The 24834-nt window shown below is 44.0% G+C and overlaps 1 protein-coding gene across 1 annotated transcript in view; it reads left to right on the plus strand.

The window, feature by feature from the left end:
• The window catches only part of LOC141084634 (sodium-dependent dopamine transporter-like), a gene marked incomplete at its 5' end in the record, with an annotated part of 212122 nt that overhangs the window by 85755 nt on the left and 101533 nt on the right, over positions 1-24834 (plus strand). Inside the window, 3 exons of the mRNA XM_073569461.1 lie at positions 2569-2707; positions 5449-5583; positions 8415-8518. Coding sequence (XP_073425562.1) covers positions 2569-2707; positions 5449-5583; positions 8415-8518 — 378 coding nt within the window. The remainder of the gene's footprint in view (positions 1-2568; positions 2708-5448; positions 5584-8414; positions 8519-24834) is intronic.

The following is a 24834-nucleotide window of genomic DNA, read 5'->3' on the forward strand; positions in this document are numbered from 1 at the left end:
TCTGATGGCTACTTTCAGCAGGATAATGCGCCATGTCATAAAGCTCGAATCATCTCAGATTGGTTTCTTGAACATGACAATGAGTTCACTGTACTCAAATGGCCTCCTCAGTCACCAGATCTCAATCCAATAGAGCATCTTTGGGATGTGGTGGAACGGGAGATTCGCATCAGGGATGTGCAGCCGACAAATCTGCGCCAACTGTGTGATGCCATCATGTCAATATGGTCCAAAATCTCTGAGGAATGCTTCCAGCACCTTGTTGAATCTCTGCCACGAAGAATTGAGGCAGTTCTGAAGGCAAAAGGGGGTCCAACCCGTTACTAGCATGGTGTACCTAATAAAGTGGCCAGTGAGTGTATATATACACTCACTGGCCACTTTATTAGGTACACCTGTCCAACTGTGTGTTAAGACTTAATTTCTAATCAGCCAATCACATGGCGGCAACTCAGTGCATTTAGGCATGTAGACATGGTCAAGACAATCTCCTGCAGTTCAAACCGAGCATCAGTATGGGGAAGAAAGGTGATTTGAGTGCCTTTGAACGTGGCAAGATTGTTGGTGCCAGAAGGGCTGGTCTGAGTATTTCAGAAACTGCTGATCTACTGGGATTTTCACGCACAACCATCTCTAGGGTTTACAGAGAATGGTCCGAAAAAGAAAAAAAATCCAGTGAGCGGCAGTTCTGTGGCCGGAAATGCCTTGTTGATGCCAGAGGTCAGAGGAGAATGGGCATACTGGTTCGAGCTGATAGAAAGGCAACAGTGACTCAAATTGCCACCCGTTACAACCAAGGTAGGCAGAAGAGCATCTCTGAACGCACAGTGCGTCGAACTTTGAGGCAGATGGGCTACAGCAGCAGAAGACCACACTGGGTACCACTCCTCTCAGCTAAGAACAGGCATCTGATGGCTACTTTCAGCAGGATAATGCGCCATGTCATAAAGCTCGAATCATCTCAGATTGGTTTCTTGAACATGACAATGAGTTCACTGTACTCAAATGGCCTCCTCAGTCACCAGATCTCAATCCAATAGAGCATCTTTGGGATGTGGTGGAACGGGAGATTCGCATCAGGGATGTGCAGCCGACAAATCTGCGCCAACTGTGTGATGCCATCATGTCAATATAGTCCAAAATCTCTGAGGAATGCTTCCAGCACCTTGTTGAATCTCTGCCACGAAGAATTGAGGCAGTTCTGAAGGCAAAAGGGGGTCCAACCCGTTACTAGCATGGTGTACCTAATAAAGTGGCCAGTGAGTGTATATCCTTTGTAAAAAACATGATAGTGTTAAAAAACATATTTGTCATGCCTATTTCTTATATATTTCATTTTTTGTTCATATTTGTACTATTTAAAAAAAACAAAAACTTTTTAGGTACAGTAGTTTACATACTTTTGAGAAGACAAAAATCCTATAGTTCAAAAACTTGATGTGATAGAGAAAAACTGAGATCATTTCTGGATTCAGCATCCAAAAATTAATTAAGAACAGTTGTCTGACCTAACTCCTAAAAAATTGCGTTCCCCAGTGTTATAGAATGCTGTATATCAGGCCTGAAAGGTGTTGTCAGTGTCTCATATCGGCCAAACCTGGTGACCGGTTCGCTTTATTGTTATACAATGTTCAAACAAATTAAGTATGCTGAGAAATGTTTTATTTGAGAGAAATGATTTATACCACACATGATGAGGCCCAGGCATCAACCTGGGCTATCTAGTAAGGCACAGGCATCATAATGGTCTGTCTAGTGAGGCCCAAACATCACGTTGGTCTGTCTAGTGAGGTACAGACATCACCTTAACCTGTCTACTGAGGCCAAGGCTTCATGTTGTTCTGTCTAGTGAGGCCAAGTATTAACTTCATCTGTCTAGTAAGCCACCTGCATTACACGTGAGGTTCAGGTATAATTTTAGTCTGTTTAATGATGCTCAGAAATCATCTTGGTTTCTCTAGTGAGGCTCATGCATCACATTGCTCTCTCTTGTGAGGCCTAGGCATCCGCTTGGTCTGTTAATTAAGGCCCAGGCATTAACTTCATTTGTCTAGTGTGACCAGGCATTATCTTGATCTGTTTAGTGAGGGCTTACATTACTTTGATCTGTCTTGTGAGGCCCAGTCATTACCTTGGTCTGTCTAGTGAGGCTGCTAATGCATTACCTTGGTCTTTGTAGTGAAGCCATAGAAGAAAAAGTTTGAGAAGAGCTGGTCAAGAGAATCTCCTTAAAGTGATGAAAATAAGCAGTCACAATGGAAGATGATCCAGGTTATAAACATAAAATTCATTTTTCCTAGAATTGAGGGAGCAACATGGGACACAGGAGAGTGAATAAGTGAACATAATAGTGGCAGATGGTTTTCTCCCACTAAGGTCATTTGTTAACTTCATGTTCTAATCTAATTGATTTGCTTGTGCATTTCCTTCACTTGTCCTTTACACTTTGTTTGAACAGAACCCCAACTTAATTTGAACTGTTGCAAAATTGACATATTATCATTGTTAATAACTTAAAATTATTTTATGATATTAATGATATTTTTTCATATTTGTTGTCACATACAGACGGGGTGTTTTGCATCTTCATGAAAGTACAGGAATCCACGATTTAGGCCTGCCTCGCTGGAAGCTTACATCTTGTCTTATTGTTGTGATTGTATTCCTTTATTTCAGCTTATGGAAAGGAGTAAAAACTTCTGGCAAGGTGAGAATTCTGTGAATTGAACCTACTTTTTTAAAAAAAATCTAATTAATAATTTTTCAGTACAGCTAGATCAAGTCTGACACTTATGTAAAATTGTAATTTTCTACCACTTCTACTATTCTTTTTGTGAAGCAGAACATATATCTTTTTTCTCTTTCTGTATTCTACCAGGGCAACTAGCAAAGGAATTTAGTTCTCTTAAATTTCTCTTTTCCTAGATACCGTACTTACAGAAAAACTGTAACATTGTGATACCTCCCTCTAAAATGTACCAATAGCTTTCAACTTCCTTATTTCCCTCAGCTCTTATAGCTCTTTCCGGTGTTAGGAACTGCTTATCATTTTCTCATGAGAAATCCTGGATACAAATTTCTGCTGGCATGTTATTACCGTAAATCTCTCTATATAAAAATGAATGTGTGTGTGTGCATCACCAACCAATCACAAAGCATCTTTCATTTCACCAGAGCTGTTCAAAAGAAGCTGAGCTGTGATTGGTTGCTATGAGCAACAGTTTTCCTTGCAACCAGTCACTAAGCATCTCTCATTTCACCAGAGTTGGTTAAAAGAAGCTGAGCTGTGATTGGTTGCTATGAGCAACAGTTTTCCCACTTGACAACACCTCAGCAGACACTGACATGGTGGGAGAAATCTAGCATCCCTGGAAACATAAGCTCCCAGCCATTGTCTGCCCCCCAGAAAGGAGCAGAGAGCACATGACAGAAATGAATCACCCCCTCCCTGCCCATATACCCATCACACATCCTTCATCCCATAGGCACATCTTCCCTCTTAAAGGGATCATTGGTATGGAAGTCAGAGCAAATCCATCCAGCGCTTTAGTTTTGACCCTAGGCCTCTCTTAAAGGGATCTTCGGTATGAAAGTTAGGGTAAATCCCTCAGCGCTCTAATTCTCACCCCAGGCTCTTATTAAAGGGATTATTGGTATGGAAGTCAGGGCAAATCCACTCAGCTCTCTGGTTCTGACACCAGTCCTCTCTTAAAGGGATCCCCGGTATGGAAGTTAGGTCCGTTCCACTCAGTGCTCTGGTTTTGACCCCAGGCTGACAGGATGATGTGGGATATTATGGGTAGTAGTCTGGTGGCTCTGGCTGATGGGATGATGTGGAATATTAGTGGTAGTAGTCCGGGGTATCAGCGCACTCAGGATAAATTGCACAATATCTTTTAGGGTCCTGTTACTCTTGGAAAAATAAGAATTGAGGGTGAAAAGATCATTTTTGTGGAAAAAATATGATTTTTTAATTGTACGGCTGTATGTTATAAACTTCTGTGAAGCCCTTGGGGGTTCAAAGTTCTCACCACACATCTAGATAAGTTCCTTGGGGGGTCTAGATTCCAAAATGGTGTCATTTGTGGGGGGTTTCCACTGTTTTGGTACATCAGGGGTTTTCCAATCGCGACATGGTGTCCGATCTCAATTCTAGCCAAAAACGTCAAATGGCGCTGCTTCCCTTCCGAGCTCTGCTATACGCCCAAATAGTCATTTACACCCACATATGGGGTATCAGCGTACTCAGGACAAATTGCACAATAACTTTTAGGGTCCTGTTACCCTTGGAAAAATAAAAATTGGGGGTGAAAAGATCATTTTTGTGGAAAAAATATGATTTTTTAATTGTACCGCTGTAAGCCCTTGTGGGTTCAAAGTTCTCACCACATATCTAGATAAGTTCCTTGGGGGGTCTAGTTTCCAAAATGGGGTCACTTGGGGGGGGTTTCCACTGTTTAGGTACATCAGGGGCTCTCCAAACGCGACATGGCGTCCGATCTGAATTCCAGCCAATTTTGCATTGAAAAAGTCAAACGGCGCTCCTTCCCTACTGAGGTCTGCCATGCGCCGAAACAGTGGTTCCCCCCCACATATCAGGTATCAGCGTACTCAGGACAAATTGCACATTAACTTTTGCAGTCCAATTTCTCCTGTTACCCTTGGTAAAATAAAAAAAATTGAACCTGAAGTATTTTTTTGTGAAAAAAAGTTAAATGTTCATTTTTTTTTTTAAATATTCAAAAAATTCCTGTGACGCACCTGAAGGGTTAATAAATTTCTTGAATGTGGTTTTGAGCACCTTAAGGGGTGCAGTTTTTAGAATGGTGTCAATTTTGGTATTTTCTTTCATATAGACCCCTCAAAGTGGCTTCAAATGTGATGTGGTCCCTAAAAATAAGATGGGTTTGCAAAAATGAGAAATCACTGATCAATTTTTAACCCTTATAACTTCCTAACAAAGTTGGAAAATTGCAAAATTTTCACCAAATTTCCGTTTTTTTCACAAATAAACGCAAGTTATTTGAATGAAATTTTACCACTAACATGAAGTACAATATGTCATGAGAAAACATTGTCAGAATCACCGGGATCCATGGAAGCGTTTCAGAGTTATTACCTCATAAAGGGACAGTGGTCAGAATTGTAAAAATTGGCCTGGGAGTTAACGTACAAACCACCCTTGATAGTGAAGGGGTTAAAATGTTTTCAAAGTCCTTAAAAAATAATTTCTTAAAAATAAATAAATGTAATTAAATACAGTATAGTTAACCTTAACAGTAGTGTTTGTAAATTTACCTTCAACCTTTCATTAAGGATTGGAAAGTAACTAGCAATACAGCTATAGGGATTTCCTCTTTTTTCCTATGCACCATTTATTTAAAAAATGTCCCTTTATTCTTATGACTTTTGCTATTTTTGTAACCTTCATCTTGCTTTGGATTTTAGGTAGTGTGGATTACAGCTACAATGCCCTATGTTGTCCTGACAGCATTGTTACTTCGTGGTATCACTCTACCAGGAGCTATAGATGGAATTAAAGCCTATTTAAGTGTTGATTTTCTTCGTCTTTGTGAAGCTTCGGTAAGTGGTCATGTGGTTAGTATATGAATATCCTTCATTTCATTTTTAACTATATTACCGTTGATTTAGTACAGTACATACAGTATATACAGTACCTTTTATTAAATAGACATCTGTTTTGGGGATAGATATCAAAACCATTGTCACTAAGGCAGTGCAACTCAATTACTTTTCATAGTTCTGTAATAGTATGGTATAATCCACTACAACATTTCTGCCAAACACTTAGTAATTAGTAGCTGAATAGCCAAATTGGAAGACAGGCAGAATCTGTCACAATTCGTTGCCTCCTAATCTGAGAGCAACATAATGTGGAGACAGATACCCTAATTCCAGTGATGTGTCACTTACTGGGCTGCTTGCTGTAGTTTTGTTAAGATCACTGTTTTAGCAGCAAGAGATTATTACTAGATGACTAGTAAATCGGCTGCCATATACTGTAGTCCTCCATATTCATGAGCTCTGTATAACCCCGCTCCAACCACTGATTGTCAGTTTTCTGATTATGCACAGTGACAGCTTTCTGCGGTCAATCAGTGATATGTGCATAGTTATACCTAGAAAAACATTCAGAGAACTGAGGAATCTGCAGCAGATAAAACAGTTATTTTATCAATACTGCAGCAAGCAGACAAGTAAGTGACACATCACTGCATTTTAACACTGCATTGGCACTTTTCTCAAGCTCAAAAACAAATTTTTGACCTTGAGAAAGGAAGTGATATGGAGCAAAATGCATTGGTACCAGTAAAATTCTTATCTAAACTCCAAGGCTACTCATTTCCAGCAGTGCAGTTTGCCTAATATGATTATCTCCATTCAAGTAAATAATTATCAGGAAAATATCTCCTCTGGCCAGCTGGCAGAAGCAGCGGATATTCACACTTAAACAGGTGCGGTGTTACCACACAGCACAACCAGGTGAGTACAACCACTACTCAGTGGTGTTCTTTTGAAAAGGTACTGTCCTATTGTGTGTGCATTTGCTCCTGTCTAGAGTTCTTCATATATCATGCTGCTCTCAGATGGTGACAGATGGGCTACTAAATAAAAATAGCTCAATCATCACTTTTTCTAGCTTGGAGGTTAAAGGGAACCTGTCACCAGGTTTGGCCGATACGAATTACGGCCACCGCCTTTCAGGGCTTATCTACAGCATTCTATAATGCTGTATATCTGATCCCAACCTGACCTGCAAGAGAAGAAAAATAACTTTTATGGGTATCGCTCTTCTTGGTCTGCCACCTCCCATCTTCTTGCGATGCCATTCTCCTGCTTGGTTTGTGTGGATAACGTGTCCCGCCAACATCCACACAGGCTCCCCGGCATCGTGCTCTTGCGCAAGGTGTACTTATCTGCTGTCATGATCCAGACCGGGGTTTTCCTGTCTCTCCTTTTCCCTGTCTGGTCAATCAGGGGTTAACTTTTCTCTGCCTTGTTCTGGTGTCAGGTTGGCTATTTCTCTGCGCTGCTTCCTGCTTGCAGTGTCAGTTACATTTCCTGCCTATGGCTTGTGTAGCTGATTCTGAAGAACCCCTGGTTTATCCTGCTGCGCTTAGCTGACTTTGCTTGTGTCTGTGTTCTCCGTCCCTGCCCGTTCCGTCTCTGTGTGTCCTTGTGTGTTTGGATTCCCTGGTACCCGACTCTGCTTTGGCTCTGACCAGCTCCTGTCTCTTGCTTCTGGCATTTCTGCTTCTGACTGGTACTGACCGTTTTGGTATGTCTCTGACTCTGTGTTTGGTATTTCCCTTAGTACTGCGCTACTCTCTGGTATCGACCCGGCTTGTTTGACTTTTCTGCTGCCATATGGTGGTAGCCTCTCTACAGTGCTGCTGGTCTGCTCTGAGCAGTATTTCAGTCTTCCGTCCATTCTGCTGCCATCTTGTGGAGTTTGCTTCGTGACATCTGACCTGTCGAGGGCAGAGCAAAGTACTGCAGTACGCAGGTACAGGGAAAGGTCAGAAATGCCCAGCGCCTGCATACTACAGGACTTTGCTCTGCCCTCAACAGGGCAGAGAATTACAACTGGGCAGGAGTGTGGTGCTGAGCAGACTGTGTAGATGATGCAGGGGGAAGTCATTCACATGAAGCAAGCAGGAGGATGGCGATCATAAGAAGATGAGAGGCGCTGGACCAAGAACAGCATCATCTCTCAGACTGGACCGTCTAGCCCCGCAGATGAGTGTAATAAAAGTTATTTTTCTCTCTTACAGGTTGGATTGGGGGCTTATAGAACCAGAACCCACAATCTGATATTGATGACCTATTCAAAGGACAGGTCGTCAATAATAAAATCTCTGCTAAAGTCCCAGTTTTCATTTACTTCTGTCACGTAATAAGCACTAATAACAGAAGATAAACGATCTGAACTACTGTATGGTACAATGGTTTAAGCACAAGTCTACTTAAATTCAGCTTTGTTGTTCAATTATATCTTCTGTGTATACTATTAATTAACATAACATTGATTATATTATATTAAATGTTTCTTCAAAGATATTTGACATAAATTAATTTATTAGAAATAAAACAAGGCCACATGGTCTATTCTGTTAATTTGCAACTAATTTAAACCAATATTTTATTTTCCATAAGAAAGAGCACCAGAGGGGCTTAATTTCCCTCTTTGTGAGCTCACGACTTGACAACTCAAAGCAATAATCTGAGAAATTGGAATTGGACTCAGTAATTGGTGAAATTACCTTGCATTCAACAGTATCTTTCATCTTTATGCTGAATGAGCTTCCTGCAATTATCTCTAATAACAGCTCTTCCTCTCTCCCTCCTCCTTCTACCATTCTTTGTCTGGTTGGTTCTGGGGATTGTTTAAGGTTTGGATTGATGCTGCCACTCAGATCTGCTTCTCACTCGGTGTTGGGTTTGGTGTGCTAATCGCCTTTTCCAGCTACAACAAGTTTACAAACAACTGCTATAGGTAAGCAAAAGACACAGGTCTAGCATTTGCATCAAGCAAACATGTTAGCTTAATAATCACATTTATCCTAGGAAATAAGTGTTAGGAGTTCAACATAAAAACAAAAACAGAAAGTTGCACACACTTTCAGGTGTTAAGTTAAACTAAAATATGCTGATCAAAAAAAATAAAGGGAACACTAAAATACTACATCCTAGCTATCACTGAGTAAAACATGCCAGTTGAAAATCTTTGTTCATTACATAGTGGAATGCATTGAGAACAATAAAACATAAAAATTATCAATGTAAAGCAAAATTAATATTCTATGGAAGTCTGGATTTGGAATGATATGCAAAATCAAAGTGGAAAATCAAATTACAGGCTGATCCAATTTAAGTGAAAATGCCTCAAGACAAGGAAATGATACTCAGTAGTATGTGTGGCCTTCACGTGCCTGTATGACCTCCCTACAATACCTGGGGGGCATGCTCCTGATGAGGAGGCAGATGTTCTCCTGAGGGATTTTCTCCCAGACCTGGATTTAAGCATCAGTAAACTCCTGGACAGTCTGTGGTGCAATGTGGCATTGATAGAAAGAACAAGACATGATGTCCAAGATGTGTCCAATTGGATTCAGGTCTGGGGAATGGGCAGGCAAGTCCATAGCATCAATGCCTTCATCATGCAGGAACAGCTGACACACTTCAGCCACTGAAGCCTAGCATTGTCATGCATCAGAAGGAACCCATGGCCCACTGCACCTGTATATGGTATCACAATGGGTCTGAGGATCTCCTCTTGGTACCTAATGGCAGTCAGGGTACCTCAGGCTAGCACATAGAGGACCGTGTGGCTCTCCAAAAGAAATGCAAGACCACAACATTACTGACCCACTGCCTCCGGTCATACTGGACGATGTTGCAGGCAGCAGAACATTCTCCACGGCGTCTTCAGACTCTGTCACGTCTGTCACATGTGCTCAGTGTGAACCTGCTCTCATCCATGAATAGCACAGGGCACCAATGTAAAATCTGCCAATCTTGGTATACTCTGGCAAATGCCAATCGCCCTGCATGGTGTTGGGCTGTAAGCACAACATCCTTTTGTGGACTTTGGGACCTCATACCACCCTTATGGAGTCTGTTCCTGACAGTTTGAGAAGAGACATGGATGTTAGTGGCCTCCTGGAGGTCATTTTGCAGGGCTCTGGCACTGCTCCTCCTGTTCCTCCTTGCACAAAGGTGGAGATAGAGGTCCTGCTGCTGTGTTGTTGCCCTCCTATGGCCCCCTCCATGTATTCTGGTGTAGTAGCCTGTCTCCTGGTATCTGTTCCATGCTCTGGACACTGTGCTGACAGACACAACTATGATTCTTGCCACAGCTCACATTGATGTGCCATCTTGGGTGGGATGCACTACCTGAGCAACTTCTGTGGGTTGTAGACACCACCTCATTCTACTGTACCTCTAGAGGTGAGAGCAATTACAAAATGCAAAAGAGACCAAAACAGCCAAAAAGGTTGAGAACAGAGAAATGGTCTGTGGTCACCCCCTGCAGAACCACTCCTTTCTAGGAGTTGTCTTGATAATTGCCTATTATTTCTACCTGTTGTCTGTTCCATTGCACAACAGAGGGAGAAATTGATTCACAATTGATATTGCTTCATAACTGGACAGGTTGATTTCACAGAGGTGTGATTGACATGGAGTTACACCGTGTTATGTAAGTGTTCCCTTTATTTTTTTGAGCAGCATACTTAAAACAATTTATACTTATAAAGTATTATAAGTATATAAACAGTGGCATAACTACAAAGTTATGGGCCCCGATGCGAACTTTCAAATGGCGCCCCCTCATGCCAAAATACATGCACATCTCCGCTCCGCTCACCTTGTACACACGCTGCTCCGCTCACCTCGTACACATGCTGCTCCGCACACCTCGTACACACGCTGCTCCCCACACCTCGTACACACGCGGCTCCGCTCCGCACACCTCGTACACACACGGCTCCGCTCCGCACACCTCGTTCACACGCGGCTCCGCTCTGCACACCTCGTACACACGCGGCTCCGCACACCTCATACACACGCGGCTCCGCTCCGCACACCTCGTACACACGCGGCTCCGCTTCACACATCTCGTACATATGCTGCTCCACTCCATACACCTCGTACACACGCGGCTCCGCTCCGCACACCTCGTACACACGCGGCTCCGCTCCACACATCTCGTACACACGCGGCTCCGCTCCGCACATCTCGTACATATGCTGCTCCGCTCCGTACACCTCGTACACACGCGGCTCCACTCCGCACACCTCGTACACATGGGGCTCCGCTCCGCACACCTCGTACACACGCGGCTCCGCTCCACACACCTCGTACACACGCGGCTCCGCTCCACACACCTCGTACACACGCGGCTCTGCTCCATACACTTCATACACACACAACAGCTCTGCTGCATCCGCCCTGTAAACCCCCCACTGACCTCACATATAAACTTACCCTCATCCGGCACCATGGCAACCAGCACAGCAGAGTCCTGCATCACCGAGGCTTCTGATCATGTGACACCTGACTCCTCCCCTCCTGTGACCTCATCACAGGTCTTGTGCACACAGAGCAGCTATCGCAAAGCTTGGAGCTGCACAGCCAATGAGCGGCTGTAGCTCCCAGAGCCTGCTACTCCCCTAACTCACGATCGGGCACTTAAGCACTGCGGGCCCAGCTGCTGCGACCGTGGTGTTTACGCCCCTGTATATAAAGTATATAATATTTCCAAAAGAAACAAAATTGGTACTAGATCTTCTGACTTCTCCATATAAATATCTTAGCATTTCTAGACCAGACATACTCTGTACTACATTAGCCATCATGGCTACCTGTAGCATACTAGACTTAAACATCAGCACATGATATTAGACCTATATGCACTATTTACTGTATGTCTCATGGTTATATAAAAGTAACCATGTTTGTTACTATGGAGTTATCAAATTATATAAGTTTCAAATAATGGAACATCTTAATATTTAGCTCAAAGATGGAAATAGAAACCTTGCGGGAAAGGCTTTCCTGATTTCACAGAACTGCTAGTGATCCTGTCTTCAGTACTCTATAAAGCTATTGTACAGATAAAGTACACCCATATAGAACTGGTATTTCTCTGCATGTATTGTATATTAACCTATTATTTATTCATTCATTAATTTATTTTATTTGCTTGAACAGACATGATAACCTCTAGCAAAATATTGACAGCATTATCATGTAGAAAAGTCATAACAAGAAGAATCATTTAAAGGGGTTTTCCCACGAACAAAGTACATTTTTAATTAATAGATCTTGGAATGAAAAAAATTTCCATAATTGGATGTGTTAAAAAAATGTTCCTGTGCTGAGATAATCTTATAAATGTGCCCCTGCTGTGTACTGTGTAGAGTTGAGCGAAACGGGTCAGTCAAATTCAAAAGTCGGGTTTCGCCGATCGAAACCAGACCATAGCGTGAGGTCGGCCATGAGGTCGCCGACCCGAGCGCCAAAGTCGCGTTTCAAATAATGCTTCCAGCGACTTTTCTCAGCCAATGATGGAGGACGCACACTGTGGGCAATGCGATGACATGGGCCGGAGCAACCACCATCTTTGAGAAGGGCATTGAAGTGATTGGCTGGCTTTGTGTGGCATCACAGTGGCTATAAAAGGCCGTGACCGCCGACCGCCATCTTACTTCTGCTGATCTTAGAATAGGGAGAGGTGCTTCTGCTGATTCTGAATAGGGAGAGCGTTAGGCAGGGAAGAAGAAAAAAAATAGCTTCTACTGATAGCGCTTTTCACTGTACAGTTAGTGTGCAATGAAAGGGGAGGATTTTTGTTGTGTGCAGCAGCGCTGGTGGTGATTAGGCTGCCTTTTAAGGATACCTGATAGCTGCATTGCTGTGTGCACACTGCTGTTCAAACTGCTTTTTTCAAAGCACTCCAACTTTTATTATTTTGTACTGGTCAGTTACCGAGCGTTCATTTTTTCACACACCGTATAGCGGTGTTCACTCCTCACACACTACCGTGTACCGGCTGGTATCAGGGACAAATACAAGCTATCTGTGTGTGACTCTGGAAAAACAAACAGAGGAGATTTTCCATTTTTCCAGACCTACACCGTATAGAGCTGTCCGCTTTTCAAACAGTTTTGTATATCTGCTGTTTGATTACGGTCAAAACTATACAGAGACAGCGTGTGTCACTCCGTATAAAAATAAACGGAGATTTAAAATTTTCCATACATACACCGTATAGCGGTGTACGCTCCTCACACACTACCGTGCACCGGCTGGTATCATGGGCAAATACAAGCTGTGTTGAAAAACAAAAAGAGGAGATTTTCCATTTTTCCAGACCTACACCGTATAGAGCTGTTCGCTTTTCAAACAGTTTTGTATATTTGCAGATTGATTACGATCAAAACTATACAGAGACAGCGTGTGTCACTCCGTATAAAATTAGATGGAGATTTACAATTTTCCATACAGACATCGTATAGAGCTGTCCGATTCTCAAACAGTATTGTATATCTGCCCTTCGCATTACGGTCACATATATACAGAGTTAGCGTGTGTGTGACACTCTGTAAATACATATACGGACATTTCCATTTCTCCATACACCGTATTGAGCTGTCCGATTCTCAAACAGTATTGTATTTCTGCTGTTCACATTACAGTCACATCTATACAGAGTCAGCGTGTGTGTGTGACACTCCGTAAATACATATACGGAGATTGTTAGTTACACAAAAACATATACAGCTGTACACTTCTGATACGTATATCTGCTTGTTGGATTACGGTCAAATACATACTGGGAGAGCGTCTGTGACTAACAAAATATATTCGTAGATTTAATTTATTATTTTTTTAATACACCTTACACAGCTAGACGCTCCTCATACAGTACCATCTCTCTGCTGGTATTTTTGGTACATTTTCCCAAACATGAGGAAGTATGGTGGAAGAGGCCGCGGATGTGCTCAGGGGGGCGCAGCTGGTATTGATGGTGGTGGTGCGTCAGCTGGTTCTGGCAAAAGCACAATAGCAGCTAAGGCAGGAGGTGTTGAGCCTGTGCCATCATCTGGCCCAAGAAGGCCTGTAAGGTTCCCTTTTCTTGGAGTAGGAAAAATGCTTTTAAAGCTGGAGCATCAGGAACAGGTGTACATTGCCGAAACAGCCACCAGCTCTATTGCCTCCTCTTCTGAACGATCGAAACCTGAAAGCACGGAGTCATCAGTGCAGGGTTCTGGTCAGGAAAAACACCATTCCTTGTGTCCTTCACCCCCACCAAAAGTTAAGGATGCAACAGCCCACACTTCAGATTACTCTATGGAGCTCTTTTCACATACCATGCCTGGGTTATCCAGTCAAATCCTGAATTCCCCAGTCCAAGATGAATCTGACATGGAGTGCACTGATGCACAGCCACTGCTAAATGATTCTGCTGGTACATTAACCCAGAGCACTACATTGCCCACGCAGTCTACTGAGTCAGAATCTGACCCTGATGAAACTCAGGTGCCTCTTCCCGCATACTTTACCACCTTACATGGTGACACAGAGGAAGGTAAAGAGGAAGGTGCAGATGACTTTGCAGAGAAGGTGATGGATGACCCAGCTCTTGACCCGGATTGGCATCCATTGGGGGAGGAGGGTGACGCTGACAATAGTTCAGATAAGGAGAAGGATCCGCAGCAGGCATTGACATCGCAGCAGTGGTTTTCTGGCAGGCCCGTAGTTGTCCAAAAACATGGACCAAAAACTAAAAGCGTTGCAGGACAGCTTGGCCAGACGGTCAACTTAGCACAGCGTGCAAGGCCATAAAATGTATACCATAGTAGGAAGAGTGCAGTGTGGCACTTCTTCGTCCAAAATCCTACTGATGAGGCAAAAGTTACCTGTAAGAAGTGAGGAAGGACCTTTAGCCAAGGTAAACAACTCAGAAATTTGAATACCAGTTACATGCTTAGACATTTAATCAACATGCACTTGCAAGCATGGACGGACTACAAAACCACAGGTAGCACATGTGCACCTGCTCCGACTGAAGGTAGCCAGCAATGCTCCATTGCTTCCCCCACTGTAAGACCACTGCCACCGTTAAGCACACCACCAGCACTAAACGTTGAGGTGTCGTCGCAAGGCCAAAGCACTCAGGGAATCACAATGGTTTTGCAGCACAACACTGAATCTAGGCCATCACCACCAATACCATAACCAACCCCCTCTCACTCCGTCCGGTCAACCGCTACTTCCCCCATATGCAGCTCTCCAGTCCAGCTCACCCTACCAGACACTCTGAGTAGGACAAGAAAGTACTCATCCTCTCATCCGCGTACACTGTGTTTGAATGCCTACATTGCCAAACTTATCTCATTAGAGATGATGCCCTACCGTTTGTTTGAAAGCGAAGCTTTCCGCGAGCTCATGGCCTACACAGTCCCACGCTATGACCTACCCAGTGGGCACTTCTTTTCTCGAAAAGCCATCCCAGCCCTCCACCTGCATGTGAAAGACCGCATTGTCCATGCACTCAAGCAATCAGTGAGTGGAAAGGTGCACCTCACAACAGATGCCTGGTCCAGTAGGCATGGCCAGGGCCGTTACGTGTCCATCACTGTGCACTGGGTTAATGTGGTGGATGCAGGCACCACAGGGGACAGCGGTGGTGGAACAGTGCTACCTAGCCCACGGTATAGGAAACAGTTGGCTGTAGGCTTTCGACCCTCCTCCTCCATAAGCGAAAGCTCCTCCACATAGCGCAGTCACATGAGCACTCCATCCGCAGCTGGCTGTATTGCACACGAGGTGTCCCACTATCGAACAGCTAGTGGTAAGCGTCAGCAGGCTGTGTTAAAGATGATGTCTTTGGGCGACAACAGACACACCGCGGAGGTACTGGCCGACTATTTGCAGTGACAAACTGAGCCATGGCTGGGCGGTCTACATCTTGAGCCAGGCAAGGTAGTCAGTGATAACGGCCATAATTTTGTGGCAGCTATAGCCCTTGCAAAACTCACACACATACCTTGCCTGGCTCACACTTTGAACCTGGTGGTACAGTGCTTCCTTAATAATTATCCGGAGTTAACATCCCTGCTCCATAAGGTGCGAAGACTGTGCTCGCACATCCGTCGCTATGACTCCAGTCATATGCAGAAGCTGCAGCAATTGCTCCACCTCTCCAAGCACCGCCTAATCATAGACGTTGCAACAAGGTGGAACTCCACCCTGCACATGGTTGAGAGGCTGTGAGAACAGAGGCAGGCTGTAATGCATTTGTGGGAGGATACACGGGCAGGCAGTTTGAGGGAAGACATGGAATTGTCGGGTGTGCAGTGGTCAAAGCTGAAAGACCTCTGTAAAGTCCTTCAGTGTTTTGAGGAATGCACATGGCTGGTAAGCGCAGGCGACGCCATCATAAGCATGAGCATCCCACTAATATGTCTGCTCATGCAAAGTTTGACGCACATTAAGGATCTGGCGTCTGCAGCGGAGGAGGAACAGGAGGAGGAGGGAATCCTTGCTGACAGTCAGCCATTGTCTGGTCAGGGAACTGTCATGGATGAGGTGGAGGAAGAAGAGGAAGAAGAGGAGGATGAGGGGGATGATTATTTTGGGCAGGAGGATGCTTCTCAGGGGGCAAGGGAAAATGTTGGCATTCCAAGGTCATTTATAGGGTTTGTGCGTGACTGTAGGGATGTGGATTTGCCAGAAAGTGCTCCTCCACCAAGCAGTGGCAGTGCATTATTGACACATGGAACATTGGCCCACATGTGCGATTATGCCTTGCGGATCCTAAAAAGAGACCCTCGCATTGCCAAAATGATGAAGGATGATGACTACTGGCTGGCCAGCATCCTCGATCCACGCTACAAAGGCAAATTACACAACATCATGCCACAGGAGAACCTAGAGATAATATTGGCTAACAAACAAGCAACTCTGGTAAACCTTGCTTGAGGCTTTCCCAGCACACAGCAGTGGTGCTGGTTCTCCCACGAGCCGTAGTGGGCACAATGGAAGAGGTGTTCGTGGTGCACACAGCCAAAGTGGCGTTGGAGACAGGAGTTTCATTACCATGTTGTGGACTGATTTCTCAAGTACTGCTCACACGACTGCTAATACTGCATTGATTAAAAGTGACAGGAGACAGCAGTTGTCAACTATGGTTACAAACTACTTCTCCTAAAAAAATCGATGTTCTCCCTCACAGGTCATTCCCCTTTGACTATTGGGCCTCTAAACTAGACACCTGGCCTGAATTGGCACAATATGCCTTACAGGATCTCGCTTGCCCTGCTGCTAGTGTGTTATCTGAAAGAGTCTTCAGTGCTGCTGGATCAATCCTGACAGAAAAAAGGACTCGTCTGTCAACCCAAAATGTTGATGCTCTAACCTTCATTAAAATGAACCATGCATGGGTAGCATAGTAACATAGTAACATAGCTATTAAGGTTGAAGGAAGACTTTAAGTCCATCTAGCGCAACCCATATCCTATCCTAACTTGCCCTAACATGTTGATCCAGAGGAAGGCAAAAAAAACCCATGTGGCAAACAATAAGCTTCACATTGAGGAAAAAAATTCCTTCCCGACTCCACATATGGCAATCAGACTAGCTCCCTGGATCAACGCAATATTAAGGAAACTAGTGTATATACCTTGTAATAATATACTTTTCAAGAAAGGCATCCAGTCCCTTCTTAAATTTTATTAGGGAATCACTCATTACAACATCATATGGCAGAGAGTTCCATAGTCTCACTGCTCTTACAGTAAAGAATCCGTGTCTGTGAGTATGCTTAAACCTCCTATCCTCCAGACGTAGAGGATGCCCCCTTGTCCCTGTCACAGGTCTAAGAGTAAAAAGATCATTAGAAAGGTCTTTGTATTGTCCCCGCATATATTTATACATTGTAATAAGATCACCCCTAAGCCTTCGATTTTCCAAACTAAATAACCCCAAGTGTAATAACCTGTCTTGGTATTGCAGACCCCCTAGTTCCCTAATAACCTTGGTCACTCTTCTCTGCACCCGTTCCAGTTCAGCTATGTCTTTCTTATACACCGGAGACCAGAACTGTACACAGTATTCTAAGTGTGGTCGCACTAGTGACTTATATAGAGGTAAAATTATGTTCTCCTCATGAGCATCTATGCCTCTTTTAATGTATTCCATTATTTTATTTGCCTTTGCAGCAACTGCCTGACACTGGCCACTAAATGTGAGTTTGTCGTACACCCAGGTCTTTTTCAGTGACAGTTTTGCCCAGTGTTTTACAATTAAGCACATAATTATACATCTTGTTCGTTCTACCCAAGTGCATGACCTTACATTTATCACCATTAAAGCTCATTTGCCATTTAACAACCCAAGCTTCTAGTTTAAATAAATCCTCCTGTAATATAAATGTCATGATACCAGTGCTGGGTGACCGGCACTTCTGAGGTTAATGTTTTGATCTCAGTGCAGACTCTTACCTGCACACCTGGGACCTATTATGGTGGCCTCTCATTGGTTCTGGGAAAGCTTCTTATAGCCTCAGGAAGCACCCATCCCCCGTCAGTTATACTTTCGCCCTTGGCATTGTGTGGTGACCCCTGAGTGTGTTTGTGCTGTGTTCTGGTTGCTTGATTCTCTGTGTACGACTCGGTCTGTTCTCTGGATATTGCTTTGGATTCTGCTTGGTACCTTCTATGTCTGTTTGGTTTTGACTTCTGCTTGGCCCTGACTATCCGTTCTGTCTCATCCCTGGTACTTTACTGATATCTCTGTGTATGACCTCCGTTTTGCCTGACTCTGAGTATTTCTGTATAGTGTCCTGCCACCTCTGAAAGCAGGATGCTAAGCCCCGCCCCCTTGCAGTCACATGACCGTAGGTCCTGTGACTGCTTGCTAAGCTTCAGCGTCCACAGGTCCTGTGTATTTGTACTTTCCGGCGGTACCTGACCCCGGGCCCCCCTACAGTGCGGGTGAGTGCCTGCTCAGTGGAGGCTGCACACCGGCACTGACAGGATCCTGACTTTATAACTGACCATTAAGTTTTTGGAGGTTTTTTGTGCAGAGAGTTATGGATCCCATACAGTCTCTGGCTGAGCAGATGAAAAGTCTGACTCAGATGTTTCAGGGTTTATCTCTGGAGCAGCAAGCTCTGGCTCGTTCTCAGCAGCAGGTTTCTGAGACAGTGCGAGGGGCTTTATCTGCTGGGTCTCTGGGGGCTGGGGTGAGGGATGTTGTTCTGGTGTCCCCGGGAACCACCTGTTAAACTGCCTGACTTTTTTTCTGGGAACAAAAAGGAGTTCAGGGTCTTCATGGAGGGGTGCATTAGTTTGAGACCACGTTCCACTGGGGACGAAAACCAGAAGGTAGGGGTCATTATGTCATTATTAAGAGGGTCCCCACAAGCTTGGGCTTTCTCCCTTCCTCCCACTGCCCCTGAAAGAGTGTCTGTGAATGCATTCTTTGAGGCCCTCGGGCACATTTATGATGAGCCTGACCGAGTGCGATTGGCAGAGGACATGGTGATGAGCGTCTGTCAGGGGAAATACTCAGCTGAGTGGTTTTGTACTGAATTCCGCCACTGGGCCGCAGAGGTCTCTTGGGACCAGAGCATCAGTAACTGTTTTTGGCTTACATTGCTGAAACAGCCTCCAGCTCTTTCATCTCCTCTTCTGAAGTTTCAAAAAATGCAAGCACTGAGTCGTCATTGCAGGCTTCTGGTCTGGAGCAACCCCTTTCCTTGTGTCCTTCACCCACACCAAAAGTGAAGGATGCGGCAGTACACACTTCAGATTACTCCATGGAGCTCTTTTCACATACCATGCCTAGGTTCATTAAAAATGAGGCCCATCATATACTGGAGCATTCCAAATGGGGGAAATCAGACACTGGTGCAGCATTTATGGGGCTCATTATACACTGGAGCATTAGAAATGGAGCCCATTATATATGGAGCATTATTAGGGCCCATCATACACTGGAACATCATCCATGAGGCCCATCATATACTGGAGCTTTCCAAATGGGGGACATCAGACACTGGAGCAGCATTTACGGGGCCCAGTATACACTGGAGCATTAGAAATGGAGCCCATTATATATGGAGCATTATTAGGGTCCATCATACACTGGAGCACCATCCATGATGCCCATCATATACTGGAGCATTCCAAATGGGGGAAATCAGACACTGGTGCAGCATTTATGGGGCCCATTATACACTGGAGCATTAGAAATGGAGCCCATTATATATGGAGCATTATTAGGGCCCATCATACACTGGAACATCATCCATGAGGCCCATCATATACTGGAGCTTTCCAAATGGGGGACATCAGACACTGGAGCAGCATTTACGGGGCCCAGTATACACTGGAGCATTAGAAATGGAGCCCATTATATATGGAGCATTATTAGGGCCCATCATACACTGGAGCACCATCCATGATGCCCATCATATACTGGAGCATTCCAAATGGGGGAATTCAGACACTGGAGCAGAATTTACAGGGCCCATTATACACTGGAGCATTAGAAATGGAGCCCATTATATATGGAGCATTATTAGGGACCATCATACACTGGCGCATCATCCGTGAGGCTCATCATATACTGGAGCATTCCAAATGGGGGACATCAGACACTGGAGCAGCATTTACAGGGCCCATTATACACTGGAGAATTAGAAATGGAGCCCATTATATATGGAGCATTGTTAGGGCCCATCATACGCTGGAGCATCATCCATGAGGCCCATCATATACTGGAGCATTCCAAATGGGGGACATCAGACACTGGAGCAGCATTTACGGGGCCCATTATACACTGGAGCATTAGAAATGGAGCCCATTATATATGGAGCATTATTTGGGCCCATAAGACACTGGAGCATCATCCATGGGGCCCATCATAAACTGGAGCATTCTAAATGGGGCAGATCAGACACTGGAGCAGCATCTATGGGGCACATTATACACTGGAGCATTAGAAATGGGGCCCATTATATATGGCGCATTATTTGGGTCCATAACACACTGGAGCATCGTCCATAGGGACCATCATATACTGTAGCATTAGGGACCATCATATACTGTAGCATTATTTGGAGCTCATCATATACTGTATGGAACATTATATGTGACCAATTATTCTGTATGGAGAAATATATGGGGCTCATTATTCTGTATGGCGCACAATGTGGTGGCCATAATATTGCATGGAGTAATATACTGTCCTTTTTTTGAGCTATTGTACAATTTAAAATAGATCAGTCGTGTCATGTAAGCAGTGAAGTATTTGTCATTGTACAATACCTATATTTCTGTGCCGTATCGGAGCATCATGAGTTGTGGTATGTGTTAAAGGAGCGCACTGACACTCTTTGGCCCAGGGTACACGAAAACCTGGAGCCAACCCTACCCCCCCCCACAACTTTAGCCAAATAACCCCCAGTTTTCAATGTGTAACTACTATTATAAAGTAAATTAAGGTTGACAAGCTTCAGTAATAAGAATTTATGTTTTTGGCATTGAAATGGGCACTGTAGGTGTGTTTACTGTCCTCCACTCCCTGCCGACTTTGCTTCCCCATTGACTTGCATTGGGTTTCGTGTTTCAGTCGGCCTCCGACTTTTCCCTATAGTCGGCCGATTTCGTTCGACCCGACTTTTGCGAAAGTCGGGTTTCATGAAACCCGACTCGACCCTAAAAAAAGGCAAAGTCGCTCATCTCTAGTACTGTGTAATGACTGAGTCTGACCGTACAGGGACATGGTCTGATCATACCACATGTCCTGGCCAGGGGGAAATAAAAGAGAGTATACAGACATTACAGCAGGGGATCACAGTTGATTCTTCTTCTAAGACAAAACATTTCCCTCCCTATCATTAATCAATATTTTACCTCATAGAAAGAATCAGCTGTGATCCCGTGCTGTTATGCCTGCATTATACTCTTTTACTTCCTCCCCTGTCGAGGAGCCATGGTATGATCAGACCAGGTTGTTGTACGGCCAGAAACAGCCATTACACAGTACACAGCAGTGGAACATTTATATGATTATCTCAGCACAGTAACATTTTTTTAAAAACATATACAAAATCTGTTGATTAAAGTGTTAACTGCTTCACTCCCAGAGCTTTTTTCGATTTTTTTTGTTTTCGTTTTTCGCTCCCCTCACTTCCAGAGCCATAACTTTTTTATTTTTCCATCAATATGGCCATGTGAGGGCTTATTTTTTGTGGGACGAGTTGTACTTTTAAACGACACCATTGGTTTTACCATGTTGTGTACTCGAAAACGGGAAAAAAATTCCAAGTGCGGTGAAATTGCAAAAGAAGTGCAATCCCACACTTCTTTTTTGCTTGGCTTTTTTGCTAGGTTCACTAGATGCTAAATCTAACCTGCCACTATGATTCTCCAGGTCATTACGAGTTCATAGACACCAAACATGTCTATGTTCTCTTCTGTCTAAGTGGTGAAAAAAAATTCCAAAGTTTGCTAAAAAGAAAAAAAAAATTGTACAATTTTCTGAGACCCGTAGCGTCTCCACTTTTCGTGATCTGGGGTCGGGTGGGGGCTTATTTTTTGCATGCCGGGCTGACATTTTTAATGACACCACTATTGTGCAAATAAGTTATTTTGATCGCCTGTTATTGCATTTTAATGCAATGTCGCGGTGACCAAAAAGCATAATTCTGGCGTTTTGAATTTTTTTCTCGCTACGCCGTTTAGCGATTGGGTTAATGCTTTTTTTTTATTGATACATCGGGCGATTCTGAACGCGATGATACCTAATATGTGTATGTGGGATTTTCTTTTATTGTTTTATTTTGATTGGGGTCGGAAGTGCTATTTAAATGCCTGCTGTCAGCTTTGACAGCTGGATTTAACTAGTTAATAGGCGCAGGCGGATGGCAATTCTGCTCGCGCCTATTGCGGGCACATGTCAGCTGTTCATAGCAGCTGACATGTCACGGCTTTGAGGTGGGCTCACCACCGGAGCCCACCTTAAAGCAGAGGATCCTTACCGATGACGTACTATTCCGTCATCGGTAAGGAAGGAGTTAATTAAAATTAACTTTGCTCATGGGAAAACCCCTTTAAGAGCTTTTTCCCCATTCATATCACCAATAATCTGTACAAATCCATTGAGAAGCAAACTGAAATAATTTTGAGAGGGGGAAATAAAATTAATGACGTAAAATAACACAGTTGCATAAATGTGAACAACTTTTATAATTGACTATGTGGTTGTGTTTGGCTAATTCTAATTACATTTATACTCATGTTAAATAATAGTCAGTATACAGTTGCAATCATTTAAAGTGATTCTGATCAACCTCATATAAAGTTTAGCTGTTCTAGCAAGATTTTCCAGACATTTTCTTGGTTGCATTTTGTGGCAAAAATCATGGTCCGTAAGCAGCTTACTAAACAGCATATGAATCTTATTATTTAAAGTTGTCAGTCAGAAGAAGGGTACGAAAACATTCCAAAGCTGATATACCATGGGATACTGTAAAGACAGTCATCAGGAAGTGACTTATAATTGGCACAGCAGTGACATTAAATAGAACTGGGTGTCCCTCAAAAATAGACAAAAAAACAAGAAGAAAATCACTCCAGGAGGCAGCCAAGAGGCCTTCAGTAACATAGAATAAGCTGCTAGTGATTTCTGTCAAGTAGTGGTTGTGTACTGCATGTGACAACAATGTCCTGTATTCTGCATTTGTCTGGCCTGTGGTATAGAATGACAAAATGGAAGCGGAAGCTTATAAAGAAAATAATCTATGCCCTGTAGAGTTGAGCGAAACGGGTCGAAAAAATTCAAAAGTCGCCGACTTTTGGCAAAGTCGGGTTTCATGAAACGAAACCCGACCCTAGGATGAGGTCGGCCACGAGGTCGGCGACTTACGCGCCAAAGTCGCGTTTCAAAAGTTTGTTTTGCGCTCTTTTTCAGCCAATCAGGATCCACGGACACTGTGGGCAACGTGATGACATAGGCACGGGTCACCACCATCTTTCAGAAGGGCATGCAAGTGATTGGCTTGCTTTGGTGGGCGTCACAGGGGGTATAAAAGGGCGTGCACGCCGACCGCCATCTTACTTCTGCCGATCTCAGTATAGGGAGAGGTTGCTGCTGATTCTGTAGGGAGAGCGTTAGGCAGGGAAGAAGACCAAAAAACTGCTTCTGCTGCTAGCGATTTGGCCTGCACAACACACCAGTCACTGTGTGTGCAGTGCAAGGGGAGGCTATATAGTGGTGTATCAGTGGTGTTGGTTGTTGGGCTGCCTTCTAAGGCATCCTGACAGGCTGGCATTGCTGTTTACCCACTGCTCCGCAAACTGCTTTTTTAAAAGCAATCCAATCTCCCTTATCCTCTAGTCACTTTGGTCACAGCTGTGCCATCGAGCCTGTCACATAGCGCTCAGATATTCATTGGGCCTCAAACTGCTTTTTTAAAAGCAATCCCAATTTTTTTTTTTTGTCCTGCTGAGAAGAAAAAAAAACTGCTTCTGCTGCTGATAGCAATTTGGCCTGCACAACACACCAGTCACTGTGTGCAGTGCAAGGGGAGGCTATATAGTGGTGTATCAGTGGTGTTGGTTGTTGGGCTGCCTTTTAAGGCTTCCTGACAGGCTGGCATTGCTGTTTACCCACTGCTCCGCAAACTGCTTTTTTAAAAGCAATCCAATCTCCCTTATCCTCTAGTCACTTAGGTCACAGCTGTGCCATCGAACTTGTCACATAGCGCTCAGATATTCATTGGGCCTCACACAATCCAAAAGTGTCCAGTGTCCAAAAGTGTGTGCAGAGATTCAAAATCTCACTTATTCTCTAGTCACTTAGGTCACAGCTGTGCCATCGAGCCTGTCACATAGCGCTCAGATATTCATTGGGCCTCACACAATCCAAAAGTGTCCAGTGTCCAAAAGTGTGTGCAGAGATTCAAAATCTCACTTATTCTCTAGTCACTTAGGTCACAGCTGTGCCATCGAGCTTGTCACATAGCGCTCAGATATTCATTGGGCCTCACACAATCCAAAAGTGTCCAGTGTCCAAAAGTGTGTGCAGAGATTCAAACTCTCACTTATCCTCTAGTCACTTAGGTCACAGCTGTGCCATCGAGCTTGTCACATAGCGCTCAGATATTCATTGGGCCTCACACAATCCAAAAATGTCCAGTGTCCAAAAGTGTGTGCAGAGATTCAAACTCTCACTTATCCTCTAGTCACTTAGGTCACAGCTGTGCCATCGAGCTTGTCACATAGCGCTCAGATA

Source organism: Dendrobates tinctorius, unplaced genomic scaffold, assembly GCF_039654945.1.
Source record: "Dendrobates tinctorius isolate UK_male_01 unplaced genomic scaffold, ASM3965494v1 ptg000025l, whole genome shotgun sequence".
In the NCBI taxonomy this organism is placed as follows: Eukaryota; Metazoa; Chordata; class Amphibia; order Anura; family Dendrobatidae; genus Dendrobates; species Dendrobates tinctorius.